Source organism: Colius striatus, chromosome 20, assembly GCF_028858725.1.
Source record: "Colius striatus isolate bColStr4 chromosome 20, bColStr4.1.hap1, whole genome shotgun sequence".
Lineage (NCBI taxonomy): Eukaryota > Metazoa > Chordata > Aves > Coliiformes > Coliidae > Colius > Colius striatus.
The window spans coordinates 7,827,980-7,855,711 of record NC_084778.1 but is presented as its reverse complement, the minus strand read 5'-3'; the positions used below and the strand labels follow the sequence as shown (position 1 = coordinate 7,855,711).

At 42.0% G+C, this 27,732-nt stretch overlaps 2 protein-coding genes and 1 long non-coding RNA gene across 10 annotated transcripts in view; 1 reads left to right on the top strand and 2 right to left on the bottom strand.

The window, feature by feature from the left end:
- Nucleotides 1-5,194, bottom strand: part of RABEP1 (rabaptin, RAB GTPase binding effector protein 1) — a 45,218-nt gene extending 40,024 nt beyond the window's left edge. For 3 of the 5 annotated variants that reach the window (XM_062012314.1, XM_062012315.1, XM_062012316.1), the window contains exon 1: nt 4,935-5,194. In XM_062012314.1, the coding sequence (XP_061868298.1) occupies nt 4,935-4,968 (34 nt within the window). In that variant the 5' untranslated portion in view covers nt 4,969-5,194. Of the gene's footprint in view, nt 1-4,562; nt 4,666-4,934 lie in introns of those variants that run through there. The other 2 variants (XM_062012313.1, XM_062012317.1) reach the window with 2 other exon arrangements.
- Nucleotides 5,195-12,326: 7,132 nt separating this feature from the next.
- On the top strand, nt 12,327-16,571 carry LOC133627358 (uncharacterized). Of its 2 annotated transcripts, none has more exons than XR_009820111.1 (3): nt 12,327-12,380; nt 12,910-13,031; nt 16,467-16,571. It is a non-coding gene; the product is annotated as an uncharacterized LOC133627358 (long non-coding RNA). The 2 variants fall into 2 exon arrangements; XR_009820110.1 differs by lacking the exon at nt 16,467-16,571 and adding an exon at nt 15,157-15,511.
- IFT22 (intraflagellar transport 22) lies at nt 15,677-24,284 on the bottom strand. Of its 3 annotated transcripts, none has more exons than XR_009820109.1 (6): nt 24,222-24,284; nt 23,766-23,845; nt 23,554-23,643; nt 22,722-22,924; nt 21,326-21,996; nt 15,677-15,843 (listed from the first exon to the last, which is right to left on the bottom strand). XR_009820109.1 is itself a non-coding variant. In XM_062012319.1 (6 exons), the coding sequence occupies exons 1-5, from the start codon at nt 24,258-24,260 to the stop codon at nt 21,848-21,850; spliced, it is 561 nt and encodes a 186-aa protein (XP_061868303.1). In that variant the 5' UTR covers nt 24,261-24,284; the 3' UTR covers nt 15,677-15,843; nt 21,835-21,847. The 3 variants fall into 3 exon arrangements, 2 of the variants coding, with proteins under 2 accessions (XP_061868303.1, XP_061868302.1); XM_062012319.1 differs by having other exon boundaries at nt 21,835-21,996; XM_062012318.1 differs by lacking the exon at nt 15,677-15,843 and having other exon boundaries at nt 20,987-21,996.
- Between the last annotated feature and the right edge of the window lie 3,448 nt (nt 24,285-27,732).

Below are 27,732 nucleotides of genomic sequence, written 5' to 3'. Positions count from 1 at the left end.
CACCATTAACTCAGACACCACTAAATCAGACACAAAAACCCCAATTCTGCAAGTCAAGACTATGAACCACTCAGAAGCACTAGACCTTTGGAATGATTCCTCCAAAGGTGGAGGTGTTCCTCTTAAATACACACACACACATACAATGGTATTTATGGCTAGTCATCTTTTTCCAACCCTGCTATCAGAGACTGCTGAGAAGTCTGCTAAGTGCTGCTTATCAGTTACATCAGGTCTTATCTCAGAAGACTTCAGTCAGAGTAAAGCCATAACCTCTGCTTTTTCTTTCTTTTTCTTTAATTAAACTACATACTTTTCTTTTAAAAAAAAATATCAAATATAATAAACTACCCAAATGTAACACAGAAAACTTCAGATCCTAGAAGAACTTTTCAATGAAGTGTCTGGAGTGAAAACCCAGGAAGTGTCTGCCATTAGACTATGGGATTTGGTCCACTCTCACACTGATTGTTTGGTTTAGCATCTTAAGTTTTAAACAAAAATTCTTTCTTACATCAGTTTCAAGGGAGCACACACAAACTAATTCCACAGTGGGAATCTGCTCCACCCACAAAGGGCTATGGGAAAGCAACTAAGCATCTTGAGGCATCAGGCCAGAAAGGAAAGAAAACATTTACTAAGGCCATCCTCTCTCTGTGACAATGGTGAAGTGGCTAAGAATTACAAATGGGCAAAGGATTTCTATTTCCCAGGGTTCAAAATGCAAGGAGAGAGTCAGTCCACGTGTTGAAGTACATTCAGGCAAATCAGCAACTAATTATAAAGAATAGGGTCACTGAATTTTTCAAAACTGAGAGATTTAGGACCTGGCTTCAAGAGGAAAGCAGACACCCTGAATGTGCATATTTCCATTCCACAGCAAACTGATCTTCTGAGCAGATCAAATCTTATTTATAAATTCTAAAAGGTGGAAACATGTAAACCCAAGGTGTTTGTTTAGCTTTTTGAAGCCAAATCCCAGATTTGTCCACTGAAATGACATAGAAAAACATACAACTTCAAAAAAAAGTGAAAGTTTATGTTTTAAAATTTCAAATATATTTATTTAATAATATTAGTAACTGCCAAATATTAACAGAAGAAAGACCAAGAAAAATGAAAGTGAGACAAACAATTTTTTGGCTCTTGGAAAGTACCAACAATTTTGAAGTTACTCCCCAAGAGACAACAGTTTTAACATTTGACAGTTACATCAACAACACAGAGCTGAACTTCAGTGCTCACAACCAGTTCCGTACCAACCACACCTAGCTTTGGACATGAGTAATAGCACTCTTAGATACTTAAATTCATTTAGAAGTGAAACTTATAAGAAAAAGAACTAGAAATAGAAAAGAAATAAAAATAAGTAATCTAAAGATAGATTAGTTAAATAATAATCTATCTATAATCTAAATAATAATCTATATAATCTAAAGATAGATCTAAAAAATAAATACTCTAAAGATAGCATAAGTTTTGTTACTTAATTTTCTACCTGATATCCAAGAGCCCTCCACTAGCAATGCTCAACCTCTGGGATTTGTGGAAAGTACAGCAACAGCAAGTCTCAGCTCCAGGATCCCATATCATTGCTACAGGAAAACAACGCAGCTCACGGCACTGCTCATGGTACTAAAATCAATATGGCAACACCCCCCAGTCCTCTGGATACAGTTTTTATTGGCCTAAGCAAAAGTTATTCCAATACTGTATTAATTCTTTCTGCTGGCAAATTCTTCTGAAAATATTTCATAGGCCGTCCCATTAACAGTTTAATCACAGAATAGCATCAATGGATATGCTATTTATTAGTCTGACTGTACTAATGATTTTAGTTTACTAGTGCAGTAAGAAGTGGTTAGTAATTTGCATATCATTGTAATTAATTTTAGTCTTAAAGAGTTAGTATTTTATGTAATTGCTGTCACTTCATTGAAGCCTTTTCCAGATATGAGAAAGGGAGTAATACAAGACCTGATCTAGGTGAATCTGCTTCTGCAGGGGGGTTGGACTAGATGATCTCTAAAGGTCCCTTCCAATCCCTACCATTCTATGATTATATGACTCTTACAGTGAAAAACTAAGCCAAAATATCTGGTTTGGTAACCTTATTTCCAGAGATGGCAAACATCCAGATCTGAAATAAACCCAGGGAGAGGTTGACAGCATACTACCTTCAAAAATACAAATACTTTTAAAAATCAGGCATTACTGCCCCAGTTGCACAATTTAGACAATACACATATTAATTAAAAATCTCCAAAAAAAGCACCTTGACCAGGATCAATAAGCAGCACACACCTACTCACCCCACAAGCTGACATCATTAGCTAAGAGGTCACAGCTCAGTGCACAACACTACACCAGCAGCCAGAGGACTCTGCACTTAGCCTCTCTGTGATAGTTATCATATGGAAACTCTATTACCCCACACAGAAGAATTAGAGGGTTATTAACGTCCATACTAAGCCAAAGCACAAAACAACGTAGGACTTGACCTTCATTCTTTTCCTACTTCTTTGTGTCATTCCTTCCTCTCTTTCTGGGCCTATTTTCATTTCAGTGTGGGCATTAGAATAGAATATATATTGTAAATCGTATTCCTCTTATGTCGTTGCATGTATGTTGTTTCTACTACCGTCGAAAGAGTAGTTCTTTCCTACTTGCTTTCAACACCACCAAAAAACTCACAGCTGATGGGTCTTGCTAAAATAAAGAATACATAAAGTATTTATAATCAATACAAGTAATTATAAAAAGCCATTATTTTCTCTTGGGGAAACATGTTAATCCAGTTCCATTTTGTCACATGTAGTCTTAAATCAGAGGTTACTTTATTGCTTTCAACAAGAAATTCAGTGCAGACAACTAAAAACATTAAAATATTTCATTTCTTCAATATTTTCTCCACATTAGAATGGAACAGAGAAGTTTCAAGGCACACTTTTGGCAAGTTACTTAAAATCAACACATATAAGAACAATAGTGTAGCAATCAAAGTGGATTAAAAACCCTAAAACTGGTCTTATTACTGCCAAAGGAGGATGGGGGAAAGAAGCCATTTTAGGAGCTCTAAGTGCAAGAACAGAGGCACCACTTTCAGAATCCATCCAACTTGCAGCCTGTCTCCCCCAACCCTGTGCCTTATTTACAGCATACTTATCTTCCCACAGTTAGAAAGCATGAGAAAGATAGCAACCCGTACTTCCTACAACAAAGACTTCATCAACCTATCAAATTACCAAATTTTACTTGCATCTTTTTGCCTTCTTTTTAAATAGCAACAGCAATACAAAAAAAACCTATCCAGCTTGGGATGTCTAATATACTACTAACATGCAACTACCTTTCCTGGTCAAGAGGCAGCAAACATTTGTACAATACACAGTATCACTGCACATCTGCAGTCAGTCTGCAAGAGTCAAGAAAATCTGTTGGAAGTTGTTCTGTAGGTCTCAGAAGAAAAGGCTTAAGAGCAATAAACAATGGTTATTCACCAGAAAGTAACAGAAGCAATGCATATCATCACCAATCTTACAAGCGTGACAGCAAGTAAGTCCACCATCCCCTAAGTCCTCCAGAAGGACAAGTGTGCAATCATGGACCTTAATGTAGAGAAAAACCCCAGAATCTAAGCATCTTCATCATTCAAACTTTGAAAAGGTAGACTGAAATCCCGGAGGATAACCACTTTCTCATGTAACTCCACAGAAAGAAACCCTAAAAACCAAACCCTGCACAATTCCCTAGCTATACATAATTAAGAATATATCCGTGCCCTTTTCTATCAGAATGCTTTCCCAGGGAAACTCACCTGCTCTCTTAAAAAAAAGAGTGCTCTGGCATAGTCCCATGGCTGGGTAAGCATCTGTCCTTCAAGATTCTGCACATCTCCTTAGTTCTTCTATTTCTACATTATGACCAGCCTCTCCCTTTCCCATACATCACACATACCAAATGTTGTCCCTCCAATCCTATCTTCCAAGCTAAGCATTACCTACAGTTTCTCATATGCCCAGAGTTCTGTAACCTATTCCAAAGGAAAAAAGTACCTCCCTGTCCATAATCTCTCCCAAGCAACACGTATAACTGTTCCATAACAAAAGCCTTCTGGGAAAGCTTAGCTTCCTCCTGTACAGGTAAAGATCATCTCGAGAGAAAAACGATCATTTTCTTTGTCTTTTGCAGCATAGGAACGATCTGTCCATAGCAAGTATCCTGACTTCAACCTCCTGAAGCACCTTTTCGCCATCTCACGGCAAATCCAGCCCTACATCACCTGCTGTGGACAAATCCATGACAAAGTCCAGCCCAGTCGATCAACGTCTACCTGGATACAAGCATCACCACCCTTTTCCTCCCTTCCCAGGGCAGGGAGGCCTTCCTCATCCCGGGCTGAGTGCCCCTTTCCTGACAGCGGCAAGCTGCTCGTCCTCTGAAGCATTATCCTCCCTCCTTGTGCGCGCTGGGGAGCCGCCCTTGCTCCACATTATGCACATTTACAGGCTCATAACCACCTGCGATGCCCCTTTCCCCCTCGCAAGGCCTTCTCGATCTACCTCTCCGAGCAGAGCCCTGCGTCCCCCCGGGCGCTGTCCGCCCGCCTTTCCCTCATACGGCAGCTCCCACCGCCGCGCCGCCCTGCCACGGACCGGGCATGGCACCCTCCTGGCCCCGCAGGCCTTCTCCGCAGGTCTCCCCTTCGTTGCACGCCCTCAGCCCGGGCCGCCCTCGCCGCGGTCCCACGCTCCCCGTCCCGCCGGATCCCACCTCCACCGCCGCCGTCACCACCCACCGCCGCGGCCCGGCCAGGCCGCCTCGCCCAGGCCGCTACCCCCCGCCCCCCGGCCCGCACGGCTCCGCAGGCGAGCCCGGGTCTCGGCAGGCCGCGGCCGCCCGGCTCCGCAGAGCGAGGCCGCCTCCCGCTTTACCGTCCGTCGGGGGACTCGGGCCGGGCTGGGCCATGGCTCCGGCGGGCGGCGCCGCCGCGGCCTCCTCCGCCTCCAGCCGCGGCGTCGGAGCGGGAACCGCTACGCCAGGGGGCCCCGGCGAGAGACGGGAGCTGCCGGCCTGGGCCTCCGCCTCCTCCGCCTCATCCTGACAGCGGCTGCCGCCGGCGGGAGGAGGAGGAGCGTCGCGCAGGCGCCCACGGTGAGACCACGGGACCGGCAGCCGCCACCGGAGCTGGGAGGGTCGGAGCCGCCGCCCAGCCCAATGCTGAGGCGCTTTGTGATGGAGCGGCTGGGAGGGGAGGCAGAGCCGGCGTCGGCGGGAGCCGGGCCGAAGCCTCCGCTCAGGACGGACAGGGCCGGGCCGGCCGCGGACCTGGCGGGAATGAAGGCGCCCGGCGGGGTTGCCGCCACACCGAGGCCCGGTCGTGGCCCGAGCTGCCGCCTGCCCCATGGGCTCGGCTTTGCCCGGGGGCCCGGTAGGGCTGCAGCGAGGCCGTCCTCCAACCTCCCGCGGCTGGGAACGCATCCCTGGGTCTGCTCGCGGTCAGGCGGGCCTAAACGTATAGTTCGTATTTGTTATTCGGGTAATTGTCGTGACACCAACAAAACAGTCATCTGCTGTGTAATGCAGGGAGGGAAGCAGGTGTGACCAGCATGGGCGGTGGCAGGAGCCTATCCAGCCACGGGATCTTCCCCACTGCTCGTGGTGCTTGGGTCTGTACCGATGGAGAAGGGTATTAATCCTTCAAGCTAACTGGGAAGTGTTCTTAGTCAATAAAAAGTATAATTTTTTAATTGTATGTTTTATTGTATAGTATTTATATGTATCCTTTGAGCACATGTAAGGTTACGGAAAGCAGAGTTGGAGTGGAGAGGAAGATACCGAGTCCTGTTAAGGGCAGGATATTGCAACTAGCCTTTCTTGTAGCTCGCATACCCAAAAAGCTTCTAAGATGAGTCTCACTTGTTGCCACAGTTTTTCAGGCCTTGCTGTCAAAATATATGGTCTGGCAAGGTATGGGGTTCTGCATTTCATAGTAAAATTTTAAGCTTAGTTAAAGTTTAGCCTTAGTTAAACCAGATACAAACTCAAAGTTGGAAGTCTGAAAATGATTCCTTTACACTTTGCCCATTTTCATCAGTTGAGATAAATCTTCTCAGTCTTTGCTGTTGTGAAGTTCCGAACAAAACCTTTCCTATTCTGTTTTTTTATCACGTAGGAAGATTTTTGTATTTGTGTGGCTTTGTTGTTTGGGTTTTTTCCCCTTTAGTTGGGGTGCTTTAACCTCAACAGAAGCACTTCTTTTCATTAGGCTTTGAAGAATATAATGATCACTGTATCTGTGAAACTAGTCTCACGTCCTGGGTCTGGTTAAGTTACCCTGGTTATATCCCAACTCCATGTCAGGACAAAACCCAATGGCATACATTGCACTACAACATGTGGTGAAGTGCATAGCTCCCAGGAAAGTCACTGCATACTCAGCACATCCCTTGATGTGGATGATCAGAGGGGCCAGGGCTCTGACTAGACTAATGAAGAGTATGATAAGCTTTGTATTCATAGGAAGTGAGACTAATTAAATGCAGAGCTATTAGTTTAGTTTTGAATGACACAAGATACTATTGTTTTATACAACAACTAAGCAGATTCTACAAAAAACAGGGTCTTTAGAAAGATACAGTTCTGGACTTCTACATCTGGTATGAGTTCAGGGGAAACAGGCTGGTGTGTGGGAAACGAGAGGCTGGCCTATAGCACAGAATCAAAATGGAGATCAAAAAGACCCTCTGAAGTTCACATATATGTTTCTTTACTGGCCTACTGACCACCAAGAAGTTTTAATTTCATTGTGCCTGGTAGGGAATGAGTATGCAGTGAATTACAGGCCCTGCTCCCCGGCATAGTTCATCTCACAAACTACCTGCTGTTCAATTCAGTTCATCCAAGAAAGGTGAGTAACGAGGTAGATTTGGGAAGTGGCATTGTGGACTGCCAAGACTAAACCTCACTGTACTCAGAGAGGAAGAAAATTGTGAAATTGAGGATCCTCTGCCCAAGGAAGTAGAAATAATTTCAAGAGCAACAGCTCATCTATCCCTGATGACTCTACTTGTAGGTGTTACACTGCAAAGATTTTGGTAACAGTCTCCTTCATTGGACAAACCGTGAAACAACATGGTCTTTAGATAAATGCAACAAGAGTAGTTTGAATGTGCAGAGTAAACATATAACCAGGAAAAAATATGTGTTTGTAATTCCAGGTGAAGCTCAGGGAAATGGAAGTTGCACACATCTTTAAGCTAGGACTCAGCTGCTCCTGACAGCCAGGCTTGGGTTCATTCAAAAGGCAAGTAACAGACTTCTAGGGAAAGAGATGAGGAAACCCAGAATTTATTGCTTGCACTTTTTATATTTCTAGCTTTGCCAGAGTTTGTCTACTGTTTTTCTCACTTCTTTTTATTTAAAATAACTGTTCAGGGTTTTTAATGTTGAATCATTTATTTTCCTTTTGCTGAGCCTGACGGGTCATTAGCATCAAGTTCCACAGACATGAGTATGTGTAGGCTTTGGTCCTTCATTTTTAATGCAAAGCTTTGGGAAAAAAAAATTATATTTGTCTTAAGTATTACCATAAAGAGATTGGTTAAAAATCTCAAACCAGTCATGCTCTTTGCTTCAAAAGATATTCTGGAATGCAAGAAATTCAATCTGGAACCATTCTATTATTTGCAATGGTAACTTCTTAGCGAACCCTGGAATAGTTTATGTGGTTAAAAACCTTTTCAAGAGCAATTGAAAAATTATGTTATCCCATCTATTGTTTAAAGGATTCCATGTGGTGCAGTTCTTTGTGTATATATGGAGAGCAAATGAAGCCAAAAAAGAAAATTTGGCAGGCAAAAATCAAAGTGCTTGCATTGGCCCGAAATCTAGATACATGCACGTTAATGATCTCATTTGAAAGATGTCTATATTAAGATGTGAAAGCTCTCTGGGTTCCCAAGGGGCAAGCTCATTGAGTATTATGATGTACCATGAAACAAAACAATTTTTCTTACTTCAAAATAACCAAGGAGTCAGAAACCGATTCTGTATGCACAACAAAGGACACACTAGGAGTGTAGTATTTTGGGTAACCTTGCTCAGCAATACTTTGTTAGAATTGTCATTTCAGGGAGGCACAAACCCAGCATGGCTTTGTGCTTACCCACTTCTTCATTGGAAGGTCTAAAAATACACCATAAGCCATTCAGACTCACTACACCTGTATTAACCTGTGTTATCTGCACCTCGCTTCAGAAACACAGAGGAGGGTGCAAAGGGATTCAGCAAATAATTCTGGCAAACCTTCCCATAATGATTTAAACTGCCAGTGCCCTATAGCCTGCTATGCCTTTGTGTTAGGGAGAACTGCTGCAGCAAAGTGGAGAGAGTGGAGTGCAGGATTGTGCTTAGCCATGCAGTGTTTAGCTTTAGCCCAAATCTGCCATCATCAGTGATGTTAGTAGAGATGCTGGACTTCATGCTGCAATAATTGAAGTGTGGACACACACAGTCCCTCCTGTCAGTTCTGTTGTCGTAGCAGGGGTTTATAACAGGAGAGCAAGCACCAGCAAGGCCTATGTCAGTCACCACACATTTACCAGACCTCACCCAGCAAAACCCAACATGATCCAGTAGCAGGGACAGCACGGGTGGTAAGACTCCAGAGAGAACTCTCTTGTTTTTCACTTTGTTCATGAGCTTATACTTTAAAAAATCTAAACTAACAACAGAGGGTTCTTCTTTTTAAGATTGTTTTACATATAGGTATTTAATGTAGTACTATTTTGCAGAACATCAGGCCATCTTAGCAGTAGCATGTCATACATTCAGCTTTCTAACCTTGAGAAGACAAGTTCATTAACATCAATAAAGTGAGTCACATCAGATCTGCAGGACTGGGACATTTATCCATTTTCTTCCTCTGAAGGAGGATCAGATATCCCATAAATTCTAATGATTGCAATGCCCACTTGCCAAGAGAAGGAGGGAGTGTTGCAAGTACCATGAAATTCATAGTCCCATGTGTGTCATATTAAATGGTATAGCCAAAAGATTTTTGTGTTAAGACTTCAACAGCCATGCTCGTTTTTGGAGTGTTTTATTAATCCAACCACTGTTAACTCCCAGTATATCGCTTTCAAAACTGTCTTTGGAGATATTTAGAACATGATACCAAAGAAATCTGAGCAGTCTTTGTGTAAATAGTGGACCAGGCAGCTGAAGAGATACCATGGGATTTCAGAGGATCACCAAATCTTTGCAAATCCTTCAGTGGAACAAAGCCACCCTTCTGAACAGTTTGATCCTGGTAGGATTGCTGGAAGCTCCAAAAGTGTAGCTTGAGGCCTGATTCCTCCAAATGGGGCTCTTGAGTGATTCCTAATCTTTTTTTCTGGGGCCCTGGCTATGCCTGTATGTCCAGAGATGAACCAATCCAAATGCTTGTTAATACAAGCTTAAATCCCACATTGTAGGTCAGTGGGTAGACCTAGCTGGTCCAACCGTTTCACATCAATTCTGTCCTATCCTTATGATTCATTTTACTCCCTATTTTACCTGATTTCTTCTAAGTGTTACAGTGATCTCTCTGTTTGCCTCTTCATTTTTCTAGAGTGCCATGTCTCTTAGATGCAGATATGGGAAATATTTTGTACCTCTATGGCACCTTTTGCTGGAGAAAGAGACGTTTAGTAGAGCGAGAAGGAATTACCTCAGATTTACAGGCTGGGAAGCTATGACCCAGAGAGCCTGATTTGCCTGAGGATACACAAAAGTCAGCATAGTAGGGGAAAAACTTAATGTATGTCCTGTCTCCCTGTAGCTTTTTTGTCATAATGTGTGTTTCATTTCTCTGCTTATTTATCACATCTTCAAAAATATCAAAATGCTTCTGGCCTTCTTTGAAAAATAGCTGCAGACAGACATCTGTTGTAAAATGAATCTTTCTTAGCAGGTAAAAAAATCAAATCAACTCATTTTCTTTAGAATCTGTTTGATTCTCTCAAAAACGTTTGCTGCTGGGATATACTTTCCTGCATTACTCTTTCACCATTCATGCAGCATTAAGCAGCTCCCTTCTCTGAGACCACAGGAGGTTTCACATTACATTAACATCCTTCAGATCATCTCCTCTGTGCACAATCCAAGTTACACTTGCATGCAGACATAATGTCATTCAGCCCACTTTATGCCACTTGCATCTCTTGTGTTGCTATGGAGAACATTGATAAGGAACCAATTAGTGAGTAAAATATCTTAGGAGGAATATGAAGGCTACTACTGGTGGATTTGTGTTAAAGGCAGTGACATTTTATTTGGCATTTGTCCTTACCTAGCTGATCTTCTTCTTGCACTGCAGCTTCAGCTACATTCTATATAGTCAAAACATGCTCTTCCCACAGGATTTAGAGGCTTAGACGTGTAACTGTGTCTGACCCTGGGGAATTTTTACAGTTCTCATGAGAAGAGGGATTGCTTTCAATGTGCTTCTGCTGGCATGAAAGTGCAAAGAGCACCATCCAGTGTCTAATCCGAGTAAATACACAAAAAACTCGATGGCATCGCTACAAAGGCATCTCTGCACATCTCGTAATGAAGCTATGCCTGGTGGAGTGCATGATGATCTAAACAAAAGAGGTTACAGTCAGTTATGGGAGGAACTTCTAAGAGAAGACTGGCAAAATTGTCAGCCTTTCAGGAAGACATAAGACAACCTGAAAGATTATATCTTTTAAAGAAGGGCTATATTCTGAGTTGGAGTTATTGATGGTTGAGGAAGCAAAAGACAGAAGCAGGAGAAAGAGGCTAAAAATGGGCACCAGCAAAAACTATCTGCAAAGAAGTGACACCTAAATAGATGTCCAAGAAAAAGCAACAATCTATGGAAAATCTAGGTAAGCAAGGAAACAGGAATATTTGGTATATTATGAACAGGGTATTTATTAGTCAAAGGTGCAAAGTGCTCCAGTTTAAACCACTGTTTGTAGCAACATATTGCTATTATAGTCTCCCTAATCTCAGACCTTGGGCTAGTATAATTTAGAAATGCTGTAATCCAAGACAGCTCCTCTGTTGTATTCAGCATTCCCAGGAACAACTGAGCATGTGTTTGCTCTTACTCCTTTTTTATACTGAACTTGCACTGCAGAGCTCACTTCTTTGAATAATATTAAGCAGTGTTTTGTTTGTGCCCTGTGGCAGAAGTGCCCAGATGGAGTGGTTTGAATACTGTAAACATGAGAAGCATTTAATGTTCTATGAGGCTCTGTTAAAGTTGTCTGAATAAAACATCTGGTATCAAATCTTTGGAGAAATCAGTTTCTGCAAGTATTTGGACCTGCTCTGGGTCTGTGCTTTGTTCCAGCTTTACATTGCCTCTCTTGCTTCCCTGTTTCTAGAGCCAAAACATGATGGTTTATTGCCTGGTGCAACCTATTCAAGTCCCTTTGTTGGCACTTGGCAATTAGTTGAGCAGAAAGAATATAAAAATCAGTTTGGGATCTGTGAGGTTGAAATGGCAACACTGACTAAACATGTCCCTGAAAGGCTTTTTATCTGTCCTCAAAGTGATGGAGAAAGAAGGAAAAGTGGTCATCCAGAGACTTAAGGAAGATAGTGCCTCATGTGTCTACAGAGTGTAAGCCCATTGGAGGGGTTTTGTCTGTATGAACCGTCTCTGCCCCCTGTAGGGACCTAGTGTGGATAATCCATGCAAGACCTCCCTGTGAGGGGAAGTGAATGGTATCCCACTGCTCAGCATTGACAGATCCCACTGCCAGTCCTCCTTTATGTGCAAGAAAAACTGCTGTGGAGTTGAAGAGTGAGAAGGGGAAGTAGGAGCTGTTGTTATGTTGTATGGCTAATGCCATATAACCGACAAAAGTGCCCATACTTAAGAGATCCACAGCCTCAGTCTTCCAAAATGTACCTCTGCTGGGCACAGTGAGAAAGAACAAGCTCACATGTTTTTCCCTGAGGCAGCAAAGTAAAATCAAAGGCTGATACATATGGATCAGCTCATTTAAAGGTGTTTGTGATTAACACCTTTCACTTTAGGATGTGTTTCAGCCAAGAAATCACCTCAATTTACCTGTGCAGAGCTTCATAGCTCTGACTGGAGCTTTGACCAATGAAAGAGCATCAAACAAGAATTCCAAGGTTGCATTCAGAAAACTGGGAAGCAACTGTTTCACGTGGAGTAACCAAGTAAAAGGTCTTGCAATGTAACATTGTGTGCTATTGAGGAAATAGATCTTTTGAGTTCTATTCCTTTAAGATGTGTTGTTATGTTTAAAGGAGTCATTTTCTTCTTTCTTGTTTTCAGGCTTGATACATCAAACAAAGTTCAATGGAGTTATTCTTGTCTCGCACCAATGGTAAGAGGAAGGTTTTTAATGTTTAATGTTATTTTGTGCCAGATGCTTTGCTGGTTGAAATCCATAGCTCCACAGGCACCAATCTCTCCAGGATCTGGAACGTCTGGCCCAATTTCTTTCTCCATTCTGGGCGGTCTGTGAAGGAAACTGCTTTATTTTGCAATATTGAATATTCATGCTGGGAAGTTATAAGCAAAACCAAAATAATGAGAGGCAGGGTCTCTAACAAGCTTCCTGTCACATAAGGCTCTGGTTCTGTTGAAGCAGATGTGGTTGCTGACATGTTTCCAAAATGTTTGTTGAGTGGTGATTAGATTCTGTCATACTGATGTTATCTCTCTGTGATCTCATCCAATACAAGTAGTTCTGCAAACAGTGAAATCTTTTTTTCCTATGGATTTATGTCTTGGATTGTGTTTCAGCGTGGATTCTTTGATGTTTAATGAGGACTGAGTTCATTTTAGCCCATGTCTTCAGTGAGAGATGAATAATCTGTCTTCTTGGCCATCTACTTTCACAAAATTTGCAGGAATTAAATATCTCAAGTATGTCAAATTTGAGTGGGAATTATGAACCAGTTCCAAAATTATTGGAGGCCAACTCATATAAACAAACGCGAATATGAGTCTTATTTTCCTACAAAAGCAAAAGGTAAGAATAATTTATAGAATACTTTGTCCTTGATTCTATTCTGTTTTACTTGTGATCAATCATGTAATATATACTTTATTTGTAAAGCTGTTTTTTGCCACATTGAATGCATATTAAAATGTAATTAATTATTCATACTAGTTATGGGCTACAGGAGAAATTACATTCTTTCTTTATTGTCCTTGCTGGAGCATGAGAAAGAAGTGACATGCATTTTAACTCACATGTTTGCACAGGCAAGTGCAGAGAAAGAACAGATTGTTTTTCCATGAGAATTAGACCTCACCAGTTCTGATTTGTAAAGGAAGAAAGGAAATCTGCAATTGAAAATGACCTTTTGAATTGCTGAGTCCAATCTTCTGCTTCTGCAGTGAGCCAAATTCCCAATCCCTTTCGTAAATAGATTGTGCTATTCAAAAATATGCTCTTTCCTCCTTGTCATCTCTACTGTCCTCCCAGTTTCCTACCTTATTTGTGTGTTTGCTCCAGAATTTCCTTCTTTTCATAGAAAGAAACCTCCTGATTTCCATGGTCAGTTTATGCATGTTCTTTTTCCAGGAATGTCCCTTAGGTTGCTTAGTTCTTTTCTACACCATCTAATAAACTGAGACTATGCATGTGCTCTGCTCTGCCAAGTCCAGTAAAGGAGGCAGGAGTTAGCTTTTGTAGCTAGTACCTCACTTATTTCCCTCATACTTTTGCTGTTTAGGCCAAATTCTTCATGTATTTTTAATAAGATGTCACATTAAGCAAAGAGAACGTTGCTGTGGATCATAATTTGAGGAAATGGACAACTGAGAAAGGTGGTAGGAAGACTGTCAGCCATGTAGGACATGCTTATATCACCAGAACAGAAGCACACTCACATTCCTGCTCACCACACAAGTGCTGTTAACAATCTCTTTGGCATGTTATTCCACCTTCATATTTAACTTTGATTGTGAGCCTGGCTGTAAGAATATATTATATTGTCTAGCTGTGTGTCATCTTGTTTACCTTATCTGTCCCTTCTTAAGCCATTGGTCATTTTCAACCACATTTCATTGAATGAGGAATCTCAAAGTTATGAAATTCCTAACAAATTCATTCCTATAAGTAGCTATATCTGTATAGAGAATAAGGGAAGAAGACTCTTCTAAAAGAATAGAAAATCTACACCTGGATAAATCCTTAAGTCACAAGTCTGTTGGAAACTGGGCTTCAACAGCACTTAGCATGAAACTTTTTTAATCTAATACTAGTTTTTTGCTGAGGCTGGCAAATGAATTATTGAATAATGGGAACTGCATGTGTATTGGTTTGGCTTCTGTGGGTTCATGTTATAGAAGACTGTAGGAGTATCTATAGGGATTACAACTGCCCAACTGTGTCTTAGACCCTGTATCTTAACAGGAGACAGACATTCTCATTTAGCTGAGTAGAGAAGAGAACACAGAGTGGCAAGTTTTAGCTTTTATTGCCAATGCTTTGTAAAATAACCTTTATGGTCTGCAGACTCAGACCTGTACAGGTCTGTGTGACCTAAGATTTAGTTCACCACTACCATATTTGTACATCTCTTTCCAGTTCCTGGCTATGAAAGAAATTAAAGGTCTGAAAGTTCAGCTTTACGTTAATAGATCCAGATCTACCCAATACTTAACTTCTATGGACAAAGGAACTGCATCAAGTGTTGGCTTGTCCTGTTATGTTGTGAAGGTGTCAGCACTGTGTGCTGCAAAGTTTCATGCAACCTTAAGAAAAAAAAAAGCCAAGTGTATGCTCAACAGAAACCAAGTGGACTTTTCACTAGGTATTTCTTTTGATGATCTGCTCTAAAAGTAAAGATACACCACTGGAAGCAGAAGAAATGCCTCCTAATACCTTTGTTTAGGTCCCAAGCTCATTGTCTTAGCTATAGATAAGCAAGGTCTTTGTATCAGTAGGAACTCCAGTCAAATTATTAGAATTGCAAAAAAAAAACAAAACCAAAACATTTTTGGGGCCTTAGCAATATTTTCCCCTAAGATGGATCTTTATTTAATGATTCAGAGTTGTTATTATGGGGCTGCCAGTTGGTTGCTCAGTTCTGGAATATTACCACATGACCTAGGTCAGAATAAACATCCTGGAACATTCATTGCAGGGCAGGCCTTTTGCTTCTTCAAGGGTCTGATCTTCACAGTCAGCTCCTCCAAGTGGTCTTACTGGCTGTGAGAGGTGACCCCGGCAGTCAAGGAAGCCTGAAGATCCTTCCTAAAAAGATGGATTCTGCAATCTATGCCTCTAGGTACTAAATCAACTTCTGACAAGTAAAGAACAATGCAGTCCCAGGGTTTTACAATAAATGTTTGCTGCCAAACCACAATAAATGCTTTTGTCTGGAACTCATGGAGCAGTAACATAGCATTGGAGGGTGTACCCTTGTCTGTTATTCCCTCTGAGCAAATTCTCAGAGACGTGTTACCAGGGTTCGGATAGATTTCATGGAACTGGTAGAGAAATAGGCTTTCATTTCCTTACAAAGGGAGGAAGAGACAATGGAACTCAGCAAAACATGTGTCATTTTTTTGTTCCCGTCTGAGAGTTATGCAAGCAAAAGCCAGTGCCCCTCTTCAGACAGTACTCTTTAAACTGAGACTCACATGAGAAAGTTGACATTACCTTTCCCTTGTTATGAGTTGACAAAATTGCTTTATTTACTCTGCATATGTAGAAATACAGCCTATATCTTCAACCAATATCCAGCTGGAGAGCATGAACTCAAGTTTCTCAAAGTTCAAGGAAGTTTGGAGCTGATGTTGTGGTTCACTGTCACCTCTGTAGAGAATACCTATGTAAATAAAAGATACATGCATGAACAAAAAAGAAATAAGCCTCTTGCTTTCGTAAGAGAGGGACTAGAAGGATTGAGTCCAGTGACAGTCTATCACAAAATATTAATTAAGCACCAAGTTGGTTTTTCCCACTCTGTTTGTTAGAATCCTCCTTCAGTTTCCAGACTAGGGCTATTAATGACTAGGTCTCATGTATTTTTGTGCCCAAGCTGTCTTCTAGTTTAGATTGTACACAAATAGAATGTGAGCCTGAATATCAGGTTTCTCCTGGTTTTTGTCTTTTTCAGGAAGAAAAAAAAGACCTTAAAGACAAGGTCACTTTGTATTCAAGGTGAAATTATTTACTTCTACAATTCAAGGGCCGGGGCTGAAGGAGAATAAGCAAAAGGAACAGATTGTAAGAGTGCTTTATATTTAGGTTTGTGTAACTTAGTCAGAATGGTCCATTTTAACAACAGCATCCCTGCTCTGATGATTGCTCCTGTTATGTCCAAGTAAATACAGTCAATTTTCTTTCTTTGTGATGTGTTTGCAGAGATCAAGCACATGCCCCCTCTCCCTATTTTGCTAAAGTGAAAAACCCAAACTTTTCTTATACAATCGTTTCTTTCTTTTTCAGCCATCCAGGTGGCCTTTCTCTGATGCAGTGTAGCTTTCTGAGCATGGCTGCCCAAACCTGTACACCGTTTGCACAAAGGCATTTCCAACAGATTGGTGATTACAACAAGAGGTAAGAAGTTTCCAGCTACTATTGTTTGTGAAGAGGACTGACCTTCTCAGGGTGAATTCTCAGCCAATTCTAAGCAGGTGCCTTTACAAGCTATCTCATTATGTAAAAGTCAGTCACTCAAGGGGGAATCTTGTCCTAAGTAAATAATATAAGATGAATCAGTGTACAAATATACATCTGAATTGACAACGAGCTTTCATTGTACATGTGAATTAACCCCCTGAACTGCTTGAAGTATCTTTTATTCAGAAGTGCAATACTGTCTGTGTGTGCACAAATTGGGAAAGGCAACTTCTGAACAAGAGAAATTAATCTTTAGGAGAGTCTTTCCTGCATCACTGAAGTATTCCAACAGTGAAGACTTGTGGAGAAGCAGTAAAAGGAAATATGCACAAGTGACCTCCATTGCAAGGTACTCCTGTTGAAATGTTGAGTTATTTAAGATCAGATTTTAAGAGGTCCTGGATACCTTCCAGAAGTTGCTTCCTAAAGTGTCTGCACATCAGCATCCTACACATTTTAAACTGACCATGCAAAAACACAGCATGGATGGGCACTCTTAAATGTGGTGGCCTGTATGGCTTCCTTGTAGTCACTTGGCAGTGCAATAATAGAAAGAGGACCATAGGATTTCTTATGTCTATTGTGTCCATTATAACAATACTGCTGAGAACAACTGGGACCAAAGGCCTGGCCTTTAAAATATATGACTTGAAAGGAAAGCTGCTTTGCTTTTTTTTTTTTATATGGTCCAAATGTATTTCATTTGGCTTTGCTGCTGCTCCCAAAGTTTAGTTGTAAACAAGTATGATTTTTACCCTGGAAGCCACACATCTGGATTGCAGTGCCTGGAACTGTTTTCATCATCATAAGTAGTTATTGGCTTCATAATGTTCTACATGTGCAGAAAACAGCTTGTAAGAAGTAACCTGAGCAAACTCTGTTTTATAATTGAAGAGCTTAAATGTCTTAAATCATCAGTCTGCAAGGTAGCCACAGCCATTAACTTTCTATAGATCACCCTGAAGAATTAAAATTCTGCATTTCTAGCCCTTCAGAGCTCTGCTTTGGACTGCTCCCTGTCAGATTTCCCAGCTGACTCTTTGTCCAGATAGGTGAACTGTTCAAAGCAATGATATACCAACTACTTTCAGGGGAGATGAGCGTGAACTTGAGTAGGGCTCACCTATAGCTATAAACTTCTTTTGTAGCTATACAGCTTTGAAAATAATTTCTGATATATAGTGATGAAACAGTGATGTAAACTGCAGGATTATCAGTACTCAATGCCAAGTGACAAACTAATACTTGTGTTTAAATAAGAGGTTGTTTTCTCACTGAACAGTTGGCATATCCTGGAATCTTTGGATTATGTGCTGTGGAGGCTGAATGGATTTGAATTAACTAATGTTTAAAATGATCTATGTCCCTGATTCCAGCCTCAGCTCCCCAAACCATGGCAATGAAGGTACAAACTTCTAAATTGTGCAGAGTTCCTACAAAGCAGGAGTTTGGGGGTACATGCTGCTGACAGAATGAGAAGGGGCCATGAACTTTCCACTCTAAGGGACTGAGGACACCTGCTCTAAGGCTATGTTTGTTTGGAGGAATTGATGGACTTCTCTGGTTCTCTGCCTTCCCTTCTACTTCTTGGAAAGGTCATCCAAAAAGCCTTTCAAACTTCCAACTTACTGGTGGTAAGGTCTTCAGTGTGGAAGAGTGAAATAGAATGCTTTTGCTGCAAATTTGCTGTTATCTTCTGCCCCTACATTGTTCCTACTCCTGGTTAAACCTGTGGCCTACCAACTGACTTCTGTGTCACTTGTGGCTGATTGCTTCATGTTCCCAGTTTCCTTTACACTTGTCTGGGCAGTTCTTTGCTCTCACTACCGAAAGTTAGACAGAACCATAGAACAGTCACCTACTAACCACATTGCTTCAAGGAAACAAATGGGTCTGTGCACCCCCAGTAACACCATCGTGTGGCATTGTTAGAAGTTCTGCACATGTACTGACAGCACAGCACAGGAAAGAGGCTGTAAAGGGCAGACACAGACATAATGTATGTTCATCTGGCATTCTTGTACTCCTCTTCTGACTGGGTGTCTCGACCTGTTTCATAAATCATTAATAAATGATACTTCTGACTAAATACTTTCTCTGTATCTTCTCCAATGCTAAGGATTAATTTTGCATGGATCCTTACATTTTCTTTGTTCTTCAGCAGTTACAGAAAGTAATCTCTTGGCCAGATTTTATGAATGATGTTCCACATTTATTACATATTATGAACTTTCTGGATGATATAAGGTCAAGTCTAGGGATCTGTCTTTGGTTCTGTCTAACAGTATTTTTCTTCTCTAAAGAACAATGTGTTGCAGTATATAGATACCTGTAATTTATGTATCTTTCTTTTTGCCTTTAAAGTAAGATCATGATTAATGTTTTTTACGAAGCAAGGTGGTGAGTGGGAGACTTTTCAACCTTGGAATCACTGAAACACTGGTTTACCTTCCAAATAAAATATTTGGTGGGTTTCACATGGGTCTCTACCAGTGCATATCACAGTGTTGCTGTTGAGAAAACCTGAATTTATTAAAGCAGTATATTTTAAAAATTGGCTCCAGCACCATACAGCTGGCAACAAGGAAAAAATAATCTAAGGCAGCATGTAAAAAACTTGTTCTCTAGTTAGACTCTGAATTTTCCAACAACTGCCTCCAGTAGACCACCCTATGACACTGATTGCAAACATATAAAGCCTGATTGTTTCAAAAGCCATGTGAATTAAATGTAGATGTTGAAATGCCAACCTCACACTATTTGCCTCCAACCTTTTCTTTTCATCTTACTGCTTATTTTGCTTTTTTTCTGTCCTGGTGTCCTTGCTCTCACTGCTTTCAATACCATCCCCTCTTTTCCTCTCAGAACCTAGTGGAGTTTTTGGCTTTAATGGCAGAGTAAGAGCCAGCAAATAATGAAGAGACTGGGGTGGCAAATTCTGTGGGGACACCAAGTACCTAGTATGAAAAGAACACTGCAGGTTATTTGTGCTTACACACAACTTCACATGCCACATTCCTGGTACCAACCTGAGCAATCCAGCCTATCACTGGAGTGGTTATTCTCTGAAGGATGAGCCTAACTCAGTATGCTTTGGTGTGTGCTTTGTAGCCATTAGTTTTACAACTTAGAACTGCTCTAAGATCTTTTAATCTTTCACCTCACATGCCTTTGTTTTAAATAAACAAGGCTTAACAATAAAAGAGAAAAATACCTGGGATGAGGAGGCTTTGAGACTCTAGCCATGTGTTTATTGATTGTGAGCTTGACGATGTAGAAATGCTTCAAGCAGTACATAAAAATAACTGAAAAATCTCCTCCTGCCTGAAGGCAACAATAAAAGTAGCTTATTTTGAGCTGCTACAGTCAACCATTGTTAGGCTGCTACTTCGACTCCCATTGAAGGGGGTTGACAAAAGATAGGGAGTGCCAATTTTTTGCCTTGAGACCTGTGTGCATTTTGAGGAGGCCAGTTGGTCAGGGCTACTGCTAACACCAGCCTGTGGCAGTGCAACACACCCTGACTGCTTTCCATTCTCCCTGAAGCTTCCCTGACAAAGCCCTGAAGAAATTGCACACTGTTGGAAGGCCAGGAGAAAGATGTGTAAACAACTGAGTGGACTTTTGAGGCATTTCTTCTTGTAATCGTGGAAAACAGACTATTTGTGCAAGGACAGGCTACTCATTATTCAGAAAAGAACAAAATATGAAAATAGGAAAAACAGGCTAATTAACCTAGATGACTGAAAAACTCAAGCAGCTCTCACTCCTGCTGTCTTGAACTAAAATACATCAAGTATATCCTGGTTTATAGCACATTTTCTGTAAAGGATGTTTACTGAAAGACAATGTTGGTGTGAGGATGAGCCTGTTTTAACAGACTTGCAAAATAGCTGCAGTTCAAATATTGCTGTATGGCAGGGACATGCAATGAAACAAAACCTGTAACGTTTACTGCTGTGGGTCAGACAGTCCTGACAAGCCATCAGTCTCACTCTTCAAGAAGTGAATGTAGTACAAGGTGAAATGGGATGCTTCTCAAGGATTTCTGCAGTTTCTGCCCCCAGTCCCTCTCTCCTTTAAATTATCTTCTGAAAAAACCCAGGTGTATCAGTATGGATCCATATTTCTGGTTTTCATTTGTCATGTCTTTGGCTATTTCGATCAATTACAAGTTTTTGCAAACATCTCTTGTTGGAGCAAATCAGTGTGAAATGTACTACAAATTTATCACTGTTTTCCCAACTAAAAGTTAAGCAAGTTGATAAAAGAGTTCCACAACACCATAATTCACTTTCCCTTTGAGAACAAAGAGGATGCATTTAAAAAAATTATTTTTATTGCCTCAGTACTTCATGTCACAAGAAAATGCCTTCCACAGCAAGACAGGCCTAAGAGCAGGGACGAGTGCAAACCAAACCAATCAGAAAGTAAATTATCTATGAAACCACTTCTTTCAAGGCAAGAGGGAACAGTAGCACAGATTTCAAACCAGCTTTTATTCTTCTGGTGAATGCAGAACTTTTTTTTTCCTCTATTGGAGCTCCCAGCATAGCTCAAAGTTTTGCACTACACTTAGATTTCAATTCTTTCTCTCCCAGAGAGGCCCAAACATTGTCCCCAACAATATGTTTATTTTGTTGGAATAGAAGAAAAACCTGGCCCTGAAAAAGACTGCAACCTACCTTGTCTTGCCAAGGCAATAGCTATGCAATGTGCTCTCTTCAGGTGCTGGACAGAAGATAAGGAGAACTTGGAACATAAAGCTGTGGATTCCACTCCACAACTACTTCTCAGATCTCTCTTCCAATCAGTTTGTTCCAACTTCCAAAAGCGTAACTTCTCCAGGAACACAGCTAACACGAGCACTCTGCTCAGATGCTTCAACAGAACTCCACAAATCTTATGTCCTGTCAGGCTTTCTTCTCTCAGCACCTCTACAAAAATGATTCTGAAGGAGTGACCCATACCTCTGTGTTTTGCTCCACATTAATATGTTAAAAAACCTTGCTATGACACCAAAGGGCAGCTAAAGTTACCCGAAATCCTGGATGTGCAGCCTTCTCTTTGGCACCACAGTTTATCTGATGTCAGCACTTGTTTATAGGATGAAGTGTTTATAGGCTGGCAAATACTCATGGTGAGGACCTGCTCACAGGCTAGTAGAGTTTACAAAGTGAAAATAATCCTTTACCTTCCTTTTAATGTTAGGAGATAATTGACATTTCTTCACTCTCTCTGCTCTCATTTATTAAGGTGATGATACTTTTGAAGTACTTAATAAATTCCATCCGAACATCTTCAGGATCTTCTTCCAAGTTGGAATGTATTAGTTTTAGCTTGTTCAGTGGGTAAGCTTTGAGGGGAAATAAAAAAATAATTAGGTATGTTCCTTTTCTAAAAGAAATTGTCACAGTTGAGGTCATGGGACAGCTCATGCTGATATCAGTTTGAATTTAGTAGTATCCAATAGCCCAGATAAAACATCACTTTTATCTATAGTAGCTAGCAACAGGACAAGGGGTAATGGGATGAGGCTGGAACACAAAAAGTTCCACTTAAATATAAGAAAAAACTATTTCACTGTGAGGGAGCCCTGGCACAGGCTGCCCAGAGGGGTTGTGGAGGCTCCTTCCTTGGAGGTCTTCAAGACCCGCCTGGACGTGTTCCTATGCAACCCGATCTAGGTGAACCTGCTTCTGTAGGGGGGTTGGACTAGATGATCTCTAAAGGTCCCTTCTAACCCCTACCATTCTATGATTCTGTGATAACATATGAAGAGGAGAGGCCTTGTGGCTTGATAGCATTGCAAACAAGTAGAACTTGTTGATGAGTTAAATTCTTCAAGCATTACTAATAAAGTTTAAAGTACTGGTTTGTGTCTCCCATTCAGTCAGGCAGAATGAAACAATACAGCACTGAATTGCAGTATTACTGTTGAAGTGATATCAACGTTCTCTGATCACTTCAAAATTATGGATATTGTTATATTAAATGTGTATTAAGATATGAACAATTTTAAAGATACATAGATCAATCAAAAAACCTGAGAGTTATAAATGAAGTTTTCCATCTTCTTACCCAAGGACAAGTTTTCTGTGTCTCCTGCACTGCCTGGTTTGTGATGTGCAACTAGGAGACACTGATTATCAAGCAGTGGCTGCTGCTGCACAAAACAGGAGTACCACATTTCAATTTCTTTCAGGTGACTGGGCAGCTCGGGGTTGAAGATGATTATTACACCATGAGAGTCCTTCATCAGAGCTGGCCAGCATGTTTCAAACCTTGAAAAACAGATGCATGGAACATGGTAAGATTGATAGCTGGAAAACAGGAACATGCACTCCAGCTTCCTCAGGTTTTCTTCTTCCCTCCTCAAGAACACATTTCAGTACTTTTATTACAACATTAGTAATCTTGCCAGTGTTCTATCATATTCTAGGTATTTTGACTTGCCTATTACATTAGTTGGTCCCGTGATTTGCTGACAATATATGATTTGGTCAAATGCTTATGTAAACTCTTTCCCTAAAAATGGATCTGTCTGGTTCTCAATTGTTTGGGTTTTTTTTAAATTAAGGCCTCAATTATATTTACACATTGTTTGAAGTCCACTCATATAATAACTTCATGGAGATAAAGGCAATTACAGAGTGGGTCTCTGTCTCCTGTACCTGGAACTTCATTCTAGGAGCTATGGACTGTACTGTTATACTCAGTCTTTACCCAAGACAAAGTTCAATGTCAGCTCATGGCAGAAAGCTGTAAAAAAATACAGTGGGCCAAAGAGTTGGGAATATTTCTCATCTCAAGATCATTCACTCATTTTAGGCCTTAAGTATCAATATTTTGTGTAAACAGAATTATTATGAATTAAGTAATGTGAAGGAGGTTAACAATGATGCTGGCTTACTTTTGATCACCACTGCAATCCCACAGCTCAAATCGACACCCAGCTCCCTTGCTGTTACCATTCCAGTTTGGCTTCTCATACTCCAGGATTCTGTGAAAACGAGTGGATATACAATGTAATTCTGCACCAGCACAACCAGAAAGGGACTTTGAGGGGCAGGCAATTGTCAGGCAGTTAGTTCAGGCAGCATCATGGTACAATGTTTCTCTCACCTTACACCTTGCGTCGGGCTGTAGCTGCCAATCGCTTCTGTGCTCTCCGAAACAAAGTTTGCCAACACGGATTTCCCAGACTGGCAGAAAGCAAGAGTGAAAGACACCGGTAGGAATTCAATATGCCGATGCCACGACAAAGAGAAATACCCGATGTTTGTCCAAGCACCCTGCTCTTCCTCCAGCCAAAGCCCCTTGCGTGCAGGCTCGCCCCCGCCTCCCTCCCGCCTCCGGACCCTCCCACAGCCTCCACAGCCGCATTCTCTGTCGGGCGATGCCGCCAGCGTGCCACGGCGGGCCCGCTCAGGCAGGCCGCGGGGGCTGCGGTCCCGGGGCGCCCGCGAACCTTCGGGAGGACGGTGAAGGGGCCGGGCCGGCCGAACTACGGCCTCGGAGAGAGGCAGCGGCGGAGAAACGGCGGAACGGGGCGGGGTGGGGGTTCCGGGGCGCGCTCACCTCGCGGGGCCCCACCAGCAGCAGCTTCAGCTTCAGCATGGCGGGAGCGGCCGCCTCAGCCGCTGCCGGGCAACGCGCGGGGCTGGCCGAGGCGCGCGGCCATTGGCCCCGCCGCCGTCACGTGCCGCGGGGTGGGGCGTGCGCGAGGCCGGCCGTGAGGGGATGGATGAGCGCCCGCCGCCGGGAAGCCTCGCGGTGCTGGGCCGGGCTGGGCTGCCTCCTCCCGCCCGAGCTGGCTGCTGTCTGTCCCCCTTCTGACACACGGCGGGGCCTGTGGCGCAGGAGGTGGACGCGGGCTGTTGGGTATCTGGTGGTGGGTTTGCCTCGAGCCCCTCCCGAGGGAGCTGGCGGGGTGGCAGTGTCGGGCTCGGGCCCTGTGCGTGCCCAGGGGCAGCGCTTGTACGGCCTTAAACCCAACCCGTTGTGCCCCGAGGGGATTCCCAGCTTTTGTGTCCGTCGGGCGGGACTGGCGGCAGACCCTCCTGCCCGCAGGAGGCACAGGAACGTGTGCAGGTGGGTTTGGAAACCTCCCGAGAAGGAGCCTCCACACCCTCCCTGGGCAGCCTGGGCCAGGGCTCCCTCACCTCAGCACCAAAATGTGGGTTTTCTTTTTACTTGTGTTTAAGTGGAACTCTTTGTGTTACAGCTTATGTCCGTTCCTCCTTGTCCTGTCACTTGAGACAGCATAAAAATGTGCTGTCCCATCCTCTTGACATATTTTGGGAGAGAGATGTCCGCTCAGCCTTTCTGTCCTCCAAAAGCAGTGGTCAAGCTGACAGCAAATATACTTCAAATCCCCACAGTGCTGAGGCACTGCTCCACTGTCGCTCATGAGTTGGAGAAATGCTGCCTTTGCAGAAGTTCCATTGTGATTTTAACTGCAGATTCTCCTTGGATGGATGATGAAGTTTCTTATTAAGGCTTGTTAGGGGAAGCAAGAGCCTTTTTTCAAATGCAGCTTCTAAGGAAAAAACCCCTCACATCTGGCAGACAGATGTGCTGCTTCAGAGCTGTTTAGTGCCCAGGTACAATAGCAGTTTTAGACATGCTTTCACATAGGGCCTCAAGGCGCTACCATAATGTAAATGTTTATTACTAGTACTACTAATAAATGTGAACCAGAATTGCTCTGCTCTCACTGAGGGGGTACACTCTTTTCTATCATGCTGTAGGCTGCTTTGCTGGTTCAGTCACAGGATCATTGCATTTGGAAAAGTCATTTAAGATCAAGTCCAACCACTCCATACTGACAAGCTCACCACTAAACTAAACCAAAGTGTATCCCACAGCACCTCATCTATATGTCTTTTAAGTATCTTGAGGGATGGGGACTCCACCACCTCCCTGGGCAGCACGTTCCTATGTCACACAGTATTTTAAACTTCAGAAAGACCCTCCATTTCAAGTCGGTGGGACAAAGACTAAAAACAGTAGTTGCACATAGCACTGAGTTTGATTCTGCTGTAGCAGACTGGATGTGTGTTTTCTGATTTGTGAAGATCCACATGTGATTCAGGACCAAATTCACAATGAGCAGGGATAACTTGCAGTTAATTCTTTCTGCTGCAATGTTGTTTTCCACATTTCAGACCTACAAACTTCTAAAGAAAACACAGAAAGGATGACCAAAGAGAAGAAATTAAGACATCCTCTCATATTAGCTGGCACATGTTATTAGCTGCCACTAGCACATGAAGATAAATGTGTCATAAAGGATCCTATTGTGGACAGCAGCACGGGAAAAAAAGAGTAAGAAGTAACTGAAACTGGGTAAAACTGGCTGTTTGTGCAGCTGCCCAGAAAGCAATTAGGATTAATTTTCAGATGAAGTGTCAGATAGAGTCTTTGTGTGTTTGTATTAGCCACTGAAGAGTAAGGGGAGCACAGCTGTTTGAGGCTGCAATTTTTTGATTTATCCATGTGATTTAGGGTTTGAAATCACTTTAGAAAGTGGGAATTAAGCTTCCAAGCTACTTAGGGTAATGTCTTCAAAGGCATCTGATTCAAGTACATTTGATGTTATCAGCCATCTGCCTTAGGCTTATGGGTAAAGTAGTGTTAGTTCCTGATGTATTGTTTGCTGACAGTACATGTGTACAAATCATCAAGGCCATTTTGTTTCACTTATTTAAAACTCTTTGTAAGGCTGCAACAGAGAGAAAACCTCAGCAGTAAGTGAACTAGTTCCAGATAATACTGTAATGGTCTATGTTTTTGTGTTTGTTTGATGGCTGTTTTTCCACCACAGTACTTTGGTAGCAAGCAAAAATTATCATCTCCAGATGATTCTCTCTGGACAGATCTTCCTGCCTTCAAAAGGCAAAAGCAATTACAGGCAATCAGTAATATTTCAATGAAACTGTTCCTCACTCTAGAAATGTCTATCAGAACTCAAACTCTGTTGCACTTTTGCTGTATAAAGGCGTGACACTTGTTGCCTGAACTGCAGAGAAGACTTTGCCTCCAAGTTAGAGGCCCACCACTTTTACTGGGAACAACAGTAAAATGTAGTGCCAATCATTTTTCAGATACTACTTTAGCACTTGCAAATCATTCAGTCTCTTGAAGAACATTATTTGAAGTTTGCACTGTGTTTCATTTAATGTGGCTTATAAAAGTTTTCCTATGAAAACATCTCAACACAATCTTTCCTAAGATTTCGTGGCTCAGCACTGGTACTTTGTTTAATGTAGTGTAACAACATTTCCAAACTTTGGAAAACATACCCTAGAGCACTCAAATGAAGTTGTGTGTGAAGAGAACGCCTTGGTTAGAAGTACAACCACATGGCAGGACTTACCATGAGAGTGAATGCTCTGCCTGCTTGTGCATGACATTTATTGTGCACGTGCAGAAACAGCTTCCTAGTAGGCAGAGAGACCTGCATTTCATCTTCTGTTTGTTGATATTGGTTCATTTGAGGGCAAGCTGTAGAATACAACAACTGAAAGGAAGAAACACCTATTTTTGTACACTAAAGCATGTTATTAAAAATTAAGGAGAAATCAATATTGTTGTAAACTTGCAGCTGGTTGCTTAAGAAGCTCTGAGTTTCAAAGCCTTGTTGATTAAGTAAATGATGAAGGTTTGGATGAAGTGTTGGCTATCCTTTGGGTGAATTTTTGTTAGAGCTGTGAAAAAAGACCAAATGGAAACTGGACATTAAGGTGCATTGACAAGGATGCAGTGGAGTGCTGCTCTTTGTCCTGAGTCTGTTTCACTTAAAAGTGACTACTAAGGAAAGGGTAGCACTCAGTTCGATCTTTGTGTCTCAGAAAACCTACTCTGGAATCAGTAGGAAAGCCTCATGCAAAATCTGTTGCATGGTTCATGCCAACAGATTGTCAAGGACTACAGCTCTGATTTATCTGTGGTCTCAAAGTCCTTCCCAGAGGAGATAAGAGTCTTCATTTCCATTTTATAGATGGAGAAACAAAAGCACAAAGGTTAAATGACTTGCCTGAGGAACTCACCTGCCTGATATAGATCTATTTAAAATGCCTCTAAGTGT

Coding starts and splice junctions, on each gene's coding strand:
- IFT22 (XM_062012319.1), bottom strand. CDS start 24,260: ATGCTGAAGCTGAAGCTGCTGCTGGTGGGGCCCCGCGAG. Junction 23,644..23,765: donor AGCCCGACGCAAGGTGTAAG/GTGAGAGAAACA, acceptor TCGTTTTCACAG/AATCCTGGAGTATGAGAAGC. Junction 21,997..22,721: donor CACAGAAAACTTGTCCTTGG/GTAAGAAGATGG, acceptor TTCCCCTCAAAG/CTTACCCACTGAACAAGCTA.